The sequence below is a fragment of the Engraulis encrasicolus genome, chromosome 15 (genome assembly GCF_034702125.1).
Source record: "Engraulis encrasicolus isolate BLACKSEA-1 chromosome 15, IST_EnEncr_1.0, whole genome shotgun sequence".
Taxonomy (NCBI): Eukaryota; Metazoa; Chordata; class Actinopteri; order Clupeiformes; family Engraulidae; genus Engraulis; species Engraulis encrasicolus.
The window spans coordinates 18162258-18172257 of NC_085871.1; the positions used below are offsets into that span (position 1 = coordinate 18162258).

Consider the following 10000-nt stretch of genomic DNA (forward strand, 5'->3'; position numbering starts at 1 on the left):
AGCCTTGCAAGTGAGTTTAACTTGGGGTGACCGTCCGTTCTTCGAAAGGAGAGAGTAAAACTGAGTTTTATCGGAAGTTGGCCTTTAAAGAGCAGCCACATTCACATCAATTTTATGTCCTTAATGCATTTTACAACATTATGTACTTCAAAACCTTTAATCACAAGAACAGATTGAGTAGAGTCTGCTCCTACTTTTTCTGTATTAATTCCTTGATGTACCACTAGCTAAACTATGTATAATAGACTGTTCTATTTTGCATGATTTACACCTTCTTGTTTGTCTACTAGCTTGTCTGACGTGTGTTGTCATCTTTGTTTACTCATGCATGTTTTGTCTTCTTTGTTTCCTCTTTGCACAGTCTGAATCGAAGCTCTCCAACGGGTCGGACAAAGATGTGTCAACGTCTGGCACCAAGCTCACGAAGAAGGAGTCACTCAAGGTGAGCTTGTTGGCAGAGCCTAGTGCAGATCGCCACATCTAGGTCTATTGTTAGCATCGGGACTCTAAATTAGCTACCGGACAAGTAGCTGAATGCTAGTGAAAGTTCATTTTCGCTGGGGTGCATCTCTAGACCAGGGATGTCAGACTCAGCCCCGGGGGCCAAACCTGGCCTTTCGTCTCGTTGGTTTGTCTGTTTGTCTGTTTTGGCCCCCTGTTCATTTGAGTTTGACATCCCTGGTTTAGACAATTACACATTTTAAGGAGCATTCCTCAAATATGTAACTCATACCTTAAATAATGTCATATTTAGTCTCAAAATGGTGGATGTTTGCATTGCTGATTGTGAATGTACTGCACGGTGCAGGAGTGTGTGGTGGCAGGCATGTGATGATAAGCCCAAGAGCTGCCCATGTGTTGGCTGCCCTGCAGTGCGTGGGGCAGAGAGAGGCCAGTCACTCTGATCACGGTCTATAGTCCTCAGGCAACCCTTAGACATCAATTATTCACACCAGCCAACTGCACCTGTCTCCAAACAGTGCAGCACCTAGGTGTGTGTGTGTGTGTGTGTGTGTGTGTGTGTGTGTGTGTGTGTGTGTGTGTGTGTGTGTGTGTGTTCGTAATGGTTTTGAATTTGGTTTGCTTTTAGGTGTGTGTGTGTGTGTGTGTGTGTGTGTGTGTGTGTGTGTGTGTGTGTGTGTGTGTGTGTGTGTGTGTGTGTGTGTGTGTGTGTGTGTGTGTGTGTGTGTGTGTGTGTGTGTGTACATACTGTAATGGGTGTGAATTTGGGTTGCTTTTAGGGGTGTGTGTGTGTGTGTGTGTGTGTGTGTGTGTGTGTGTGTGTGTGTGTGTGTGTGTGTGTGTGTGTGTGTGTGTGTGTGTGTGTGTGTGTGTGTCCTGCTTGTGAGTCAGTGCGTAAGACCAGTGTCATTTTAGCCTTTAGAGTGCACGGCGTCCACAGACGGCAGATGTCTGCTAAATCCCCTCCTCAGACACTCACACACACACACACACACACACACACACACACACACACACACACACACACACACACACACACACACACACACACACACACACACACACACACACACACACACACACACACACACACACACACACACACACACAACAGAGTACTGAGCTCAGAGTCCCACTGCAGCTTAGCTGGAGCCCTCTCATTGTTATTGAAACAACCCGATCAGCACAGACCTGCACTTACATACGTACGTAAGGCAAGGCAAGGCAAGGCAAGGCAAGTTTATTTATATAGCGCATTTCATACACAGGTGCAACTCAATGTGCTTCACAAAGTTAACAAATGTAAATGAAAGGAAAACAGGGAAGAAAGAAGGAAATGAATTAGAGTAAAAAAAAACATTTAAAACATTAAGATAAAACATAAGGTAAAAATAATAATAAAATAAAACATAAATAAACATAAAACCTTGAAAAACATACGCAGTCTTCAGATTTTAACTGTTCGACGACAGAGGAGTCTGGCCTCCTTTTTTCCGTTTACCTGATAGAGTCTAGAATTGTCAGGGTTTTGTCTTCTCTTATTTTACCGTCAATAATTTAAGAAAGCATCTGAGAACAGCTTTGTCTTGAGTCTAGATTTAAAGCTATCAATAGTGGGTGCATTTTTTACGTCATCTGGAAGCTGGTTCCAAAGCTTTGAAGCATAGAAGCTAAAGGCTGCCTCTCCACACTTTGTTTTGACTTTGTTTGACTTTTGGAATCACCATCACTTACGTACAGTACGTCAATACCAAATCCCCCCACCAACCAACACAGCCCACCAAACCTCTGTCCCCCTAATTACACACACACACATGCGCACACACGCACACACACACACACACACACACACACACACACACACACACACACACACACACACACACACACACACACACACACACACACACACACACACACACACACACACACACACACACACACACACACACACACACACAAGCAAACTTAATTTGCACCAAATGCAGCACACAATGTACACCAAAAAATACAGCAAGAAACTGATAAAAGAGTGGAAAGCTGTTTTGCTAGTAGAGCTGTATTGGCCATTAGATAGCAGATTATAAAGAGGGATATTGACATGCCCTTCTTGCCCATCACGCTTGCCCCTTAATAACCAATGGGCACATCACAGCATCAGTATTCCACCTGGGTCTGTAGAATCAGGACAGGACGCCACATCTATCCAGCAATGCAATCGCATCACAATGTGCCAAATCAAGAGACAAAGGTAGACAGACGGGCACCGCACGCACACGCACACGCACACACACACACACACACACACACACACACACACACACAAGCCAACTTTATTTGCATTTCTGAAGTACGTAGATGTTCCCTTGTTCCCACCGCCAACACAGCAACGAGGCCCTTTGAGGACAACACAACACGGTGCACAATGTTCTGCTTAATAATAATGAAAACATTCTGCACGTCACACACACACACTCACAGATGCACACTCACTCACACACACACAAAGACACAAACACACACACACACACACACACACACACACACACACACACACACACACACACACACACACACACACACACACACACACACACACACACACACACACACACACACACTGCACAGTGCATACTGCATAATGAAAACTTTCTGCTCTTCAGGGGACAAAGAAGGTACTGAACTAATTTGGTTCCTTTCAATTAAATTTGATTTGCACCACCAGCCAACATGATCACCTCAGGGCTGCTCTTGTTGGCGTGCTACAAAAAGATGAAAGTTAAAAAATAAAACTGTGCAGTCTTTCATTTTAAATATATAATATTTGGAGTATAGTCAGCCCTAATTGCAGTGGAATCAAGCAAAGGTTTGGAAAATAAGTGTAGTTTTTTCTCCCAACGCAGGTGTCTTCAAAGGAATATCTAGTGTACAGTACCAGTCTTGCTAATTAAGATTAGCTGCTTCAGGCACTCAATCAAAGTTATGGCAAGACTTTTTGAACCGATGTTGACCTATCGTTTCTTCTGAGACCAGTGACACAAGATAAGCACACTATGCAGTCAGTATCGTACACACGTACTGTATGTGTGTGACATATTACTGTATATACTATTTATGTGTTGGGTCATTGATACTTTTTATGTACAGTATGTTGAAACCAATAGAGCAGAGCAGTGGTTCTTAACCTGGGGTGCGGGCAGAGATTGCAGGGGGTCCGCAGATTTTTGTTTGTGTTGAGGTTGTGTGACCAAAATTCTGCATGCAAACATTATTATTTGCCAAAATCATGAAAAAGATAACTATAAAGATATCTTTGTTCATGAAAAAAATTTGTGAATGGGCAACATGAATTCTGGAAATAAACTGCTAAAAATGTTAGACGGTGCACCTTTAAGAACCAGTAGAGCTTTTAGGATCTCTGGCGTTTGACTCCTCTCTGTGTGTGGCCCCCTGCAGGTCCAGAAGAAGAACTACCGTGAGGAGAAGAAGCGTGCCACCAAGGAGCTGCTCAGCACCATCACGGACCCCTCGGTCATCGTCATGGCCGACTGGCTCAAGGTGACAACAACGGCTCCATACACCTCTTTCCTTTTTATCCGCATTTTTTCCATCAATACACTTTCTGGGTGTACTTTATATTAGGGATGGGTTCAAAACATCGATCTGCGTTCCAATATCAAAACTTTGTGGATCGATCTTTTTCAGATGATTAATGGCGCTATTTTCTTGACCACATCCTGTAGCTCTCTTCCACATTCCTGTAGGCTACATGCACAAATACACACGACCTGTTCATATAAATAGTGCCAGTCTTTTCCTACCCTTCTCTATCATACCAAGGTATTTCAAGTTTGTATGGGCTTCAGAGATATTTTGGTTTCTTTAGCTGGTCTTAGAATTTTAGGCATAAATTAGTTATAGTGACAACCCAGCAATATAGAAGATTCATATCGAATCGGATCAGATTGTGGATCGAATCGGATCGTGACCTTCTGAATCGGGATGGGAGTCGGAATCGAATCGATCCAGCCTTACTTTCTATACACCCTGTCTTGACTTAAGCTCCACCAAATGTCTTACTATGTTGTGTTTCTCTGTTCTCTATGTGCGTCTGTGCTCTGACTCGACTCTGTCCTCCCGCAGATCCGTGGCACCCTGAAGAGCTGGACCAAGCTGTGGTGCGTGCTGAAGCCGGGGGTGCTGCTAATCTACAAGACGCACAAGAACGGCCAGTGGGTGGGCACGGTGCTGCTGAACGCCTGCGAGCTCATCGAGAGGCCCTCCAAGAAGGACGGCTTCTGCTTCAAGCTCTTCCACCCCCTGGAGCAGTCCATCTGGGCAGTCAAGGTTAGCCTACAAGACGCACACAAACACAGAGTACACAGACACGCACGCACGGACGCTCACTCACTCCCTCACATGCTCCCCCCCTCACTCACTCACTCACTCACTCACTCACTCACTCACACACACACACACACACACACACACACACACACACACACACACACACACACACACACACACACACTGTTCGGTTATCCCACCGAAAGGGCATCAAAACAGCAACAGACGGAAATAACTCTTTGTGGTCTTTATTTTCTTTGGGTTTCAACTTTTTAGTAGCACCACAGTCTTTAGGTTATAAACCTGAAATCACAAAATAAGGCCAAAATGGCCAAATGAATGATACAGTACAAGAATATATGCACAGAAATATGTGGCTGAAGGTACAAATAAATAACAAGCATTTCATTCCAATATTGCATACAAGTTGAAATATAAATAACACACAAATGCATGTTACCAATTGCACTTATCCCAGGCTACATACAACATATAAATTAGGAGAGCTCCACATTTACATTTTCTTTAAATAAAGAGTACATAATACAATTGCTGCACAGCCCATTAAACTAGTCACAGCATAGTAAACACTTTCACACATTTCTCTAACCCATTAGTAAGTTTAAGTACTCAACAATTCCAAACAATGTGTAGCAACCAAGTTGCCTTAATGAACACCAGCAACCTATATTTCAGTCTACAAGATAATATTTTACTCCATTACCAAACTTTACTTTACTCAATTAAAGCCATGAACGCAACCATCAGTAAGAACGCCAAGTAAGCACATTTACCAGCGCAGAGTAGTCAGTTGCCATTTACAAGCAGCAGAAAGTACAAACAGGAGATTACATTACAGACTACATTACCCAGAATTCATTGCGCTACCGCAAGACGGGCTGCTAAGTTGCTACAAACATTGCTGTTGCTTACTTACTCAACGGAGCGATTGTTGGAATACCAAATGCGTGATGTGACTACAGTTCACATTAAAACCAACTTTACATGAGTTTAAGTACGAGTTACACAAGTAAAAGGCAGTTTTAGTGGGATTTAGGAGAGAGCTTACCAGTGGTGTGTTGCTGTCATGATTGAAGTGGCTTACGGGAACTTTGGATCTCGCGCTGATTTAAAGCGCATGTGCAAGTCTAATTGGACGCTTACCAAACAAGGATAGCATTGGCTTGAAACGTAACAGCTGGCTAGCTCCACTGCCCAATCAGGTAAGGACTTCCTTTCACATTAACCTGCAATGAAATGCTCACTTTTAAATGTTACTGAGTAAACTCTCCCACTACCTTGGTTTTGCATAGTGGGTGGACAACAAAACACCTCCCACTTGACCGAAATGATCACATGATCCAATGAGGTCACAAACATTACAATTTTTTACCACATTTACAGTATATCGATTTTCTTTTCTTTTTTTTTCCTTTTTTTTTAAAGTCCTTTTTTTTTCTCATTGCACAAAGTGTCCATGCACAGTTCAGTGCCCATAGCGACACATCTCATGAGAAGTATGTATGTCTTGTCTGGGAATGTATGTGGAATGTATCAAGAGTGCATGTTTTCACATATCTTCTCTTTTCATGTTGTGCAATGTAAGGGCGTGGTGGCAGCGCACGCCGTGCACCACCAGCCTGACGCATGTGTGCAACGTATGAGTATGGAGGCAGCGCATGGAGTACACCACCAGCTCGGTTGGAAAAGACTTGACCCAACAGACTGGATCAAAGTGGAGGATCTCAGTCCTCCGGCAGAAGGAGGATCAGAAGTCGTCTCACCCCTTCTCAGCTGCTGTTGGCAGCGAAGATCTTCCCGTCTTTGGCTACTTGCCAGGGAAGCAGGAACGCCGGCAGCAGGAACGCCAGCAGGAGCGCCGGCAGCAGGAACGCCGGCAGCAGGAACACCAGCAGCAGGAACACCAGCAGCAGGAACACCAGCAGGAACACCAGCAGGAACGCCGGCAGCAGGAACACCAGCAGCAGGAACGCCAGCAGGAGCGCCAGCAGCAGGAACGCCAGCAGCAGGAACACCAGCAGGAACGCCGGCAGCAGGAACACCAGCAGGAACGCCGTCCCTGAAGCCCCTCCTGTTGCCATTTCTCTCTGAACTGACTTCGGCTAGGTAGTTCCCGTAATCTCTTCGCTTTGCACAGACCTGGTCCACCTCGATTTGGAAGGACCCCAGTCGGCGCCAGGAATGGGTCTCCAGGTCAAGACCAGAGGTGTCTGCAGCTCTATTCCTGTGTGGTGCATCTTTGACGGCTGCCACTTTCTTTTTGACAGGCAGGAGCGTCTTGCCTCCCACTTTGAGTAACCTGAAATCTGGCTGTTGCCACCCAGCCAGAAGTCTGTTTTTGGTTTGTGCAGGAGATAATCTCGTACAAAGGTCTTGCCTCCCACTTTGAGAGGCCTGGGGCTTGGCTGTTGCCTGTGTGTGGACATCACTGATCGAGGCTGAGTGTTTACTTGCTGGCAGCCTTGCAGTAGTGTCCACAGTTTCCATTTGAGACTGATTCTTTTTCTCCATTTTCTTTACTTGTGGACTTTGCTTGTATCTGTTTAGAGAGGTGACTGGGCTGTTCTCGCACAGTTCTTTGGTGTTGGTCCAGATCTCCTCATACACCCTAGACGTTCTCATAGTTGTTGCAAAGTGAGTTCCAGAGTGTTGCGCTGTTTCGCCACTTGCCTTGAAGAGATCAGGGTGAGTACCACCAACAGCTTTCCCCAGGGGGCTGTCCCATAGGACAAGGTCTCCCTCCGTTCTGACAGGCCATGGAACCAGTCGACCTTCCCTGTGGCTGATTAGAAGTTCAATGCTTTTGGGACGAACTAGCTCAGCTGAGGCAACATCTGGAAACACCTTCTGCAGTTGTTGCACTGTGACAGACTGGTTTACTTCTGCTATTTTCTCCAGGCCAAAGCAGTGCAGCTTGTGTTCCACAACTGTCCCTTTTATTTTCACCCTCAGTCTCAGTGAATACCTCTTTGTTTTGACCGTTTTGGTCATCCCTCCTACACCGTGGACTATTAATTTAACACTCTCACCATTAAGTCCTAACCTCTCAGCAGCAGAGTAGGTTATGTAGTTGGTGTCGGAGGCGAGGTCAATCAAAGTGCCGATCAGATGTCCAGAGTTAGTTGTGGCCTCTAGTAGCATCATTACTACTGGATACTCCTTTGGTCCACTTCCAGCAGAGCAGGTCATAGCAGAGGCTTTGTTCGAGAAGGCCTTCCTGAATTCTTCCCTTAGCCCAGGCGCAACCTTTGTCAGGAGCGCTTCTTGCTGGTCGGTAAGTCCAAGGCCTTTGTTTCCCACTTTGTTGCTCTGCTCATTACTACCAGTGCTGTCTTGAGTAATGTACTTGGAGCAGAGTAAGTAGTGGTGAGGCTCATCTTTGCGGCAGTCCAATTTGGTGCAAATGAACCTTTTATTGCAATGGCCATCTTGTGGGTGGAGGCATAGGCACTGATTACATATTCCATGTGAGCTTAAATGGGCTATTTTCCCTTGGAGTTCCATCTCTCTGAAGGTCTTACAGGCAAAGAGCCTGCCAGAGTGAGTATCATCAGAGCAGGCGGTGCATGAGCCCAAGTATGGCTTTGACTGAGGCCGGTTTTGGCCTGAGGTGGCATTTGAGTGTACCTTCTTGACTGGCCTACCCGCTGTGCCTTTCAGTGAGGAGTTTTCTTCACCAAGACCTTCGCCCAGCTGGTCCAACTCCTCCAGCAATGCCTCCTGCTTTTGTAGGAAGTGCAGTAAGCAGTCAAAGTGTTTACGTGGATCAAACTCATTCGCTGGCTCTGCCTTGTGTTCAACCCACTTCTCCTTCAGGGAACTTGGGAGCTTTCTTTCCAGGGACTGTGCCATGAGACGGTTCTTCAGGATATCCTCTTCCCCCAAGATTACGAGGTTGCTGAGGGCCCGCTCTACAGCCTGGATCATGTCAATTGCTTCTCTTGGGTTATTTCCCTTTACAGGTGGCAAGTTTTCAATCTCCTCAGCTATCTTCAGGACAATTCGGGCCTTGTTCCCGAAGCGGTTGGCTAGGCGCCTAAAGATTTCATCTGCTGTTGTGCAGCTGGACAGGACCAGGTCCTTTTTTACCTTGTCACTGAGGCTGGCCAGTAGGTGGAATCTCGTGACAGCAGCAGTCTTCAAGGGGTTGCCTAGTTGCTCTAGCTCGGTCCACTCAGCCTTCCACCGGTAGTAATCCACCATGTCATCAGAGAAGACAGGTAGACGAGTTCGCTCCAGCCTTATTTGAGGAGTTGAGCCAGGAGGCGTGGGAGGTGGCGGTGAGGTATCTGAAGTGTTGAGCTGACTGTCTGATGGTTGCACACCAGAGCCACGGAACTCTTTCTTGGGTGTGCTGTGGAATGATTTTTTCCACCTGTGTTCCCAGTCACGCAGTCTGTTTTTAAGTTTGTATAATAGCTGTTTGTAACATGCAACTTTATCGGAGATTAGGCGTTCCCACCCAAGCACGGTTTGCTCGAGCTCGTGGACTCTCTCCAGTAGGCACTCCTTGAGGGCATCACACTCCGGCTCTGATAAGTGACTTACATCAGTGTCTTCAACCTCCTTACACATCTCCTCGGCACCTTCAGCATGCAGCTGGATTTCAGCTTTAGCGTACTTGGTCCATAGAGTTTCCCTCGCCAGCTGGAGTGTTTCAGTGTAAGTGGTGAGGCAGTTTGCAATTTTCAATTTGGTCTCCGCTACCCCGTCTTCTGCATCCTCCACTCCTGCTAGGGCCTCGATGAGTTCCAAGCTGGTGTCGTGCACCCTGCCGAAGTCCCCACTGAGTGCTCTGAGTTCTTCAATTAGTGCTCCTTTTTCCAGGAGGTTAACTGTAAGTGCCAGCTTGTTGGCTCTCTTAGTGAACAGGCTTTGTGCCGTAGAGCGTCTTCCTTTTAGGGCCACGATAGCAGCAGACTCCATCTTCTTTGTCTCACTGAAGAGGTGCAATTTTCCAGTGGGCCTTTTTGGCTATTTCCTCAACCGGGCACTTCTTACTGGTCAGCGTTGACAGGATGGGCTGGCTTGGTGTGTGGCGCTCTTTTTACTGTAGATAATCTTGTTCTTTTGTTTGTTGAGGTGAGGTTTATCCAGAAGTTTTATTTTCTTCTTTTCTTCCTTGATGGCACCTTGGTTTATAACTGTTCGGTTATCCCACCGAAAGGGC

The 10000-nt window shown here is 46.0% G+C and overlaps 1 protein-coding gene across 5 annotated transcripts in view; it reads left to right on the forward strand.

Annotated features, from left to right (window-relative positions):
- osbpl8 (oxysterol binding protein-like 8) overlaps positions 1-10000 on the forward strand; it is a 201293-nt gene that overhangs the window by 162910 nt on the left and 28383 nt on the right. For all 5 annotated transcript variants that reach the window (XM_063217159.1, XM_063217160.1, XM_063217161.1 and 2 more), the window contains 3 exons: positions 362-442; positions 3919-4020; positions 4606-4809. In XM_063217159.1, coding sequence (XP_063073229.1) covers positions 362-442; positions 3919-4020; positions 4606-4809 — 387 coding nt within the window. The remainder of the gene's footprint in view (positions 1-361; positions 443-3918; positions 4021-4605; positions 4810-10000) is intronic.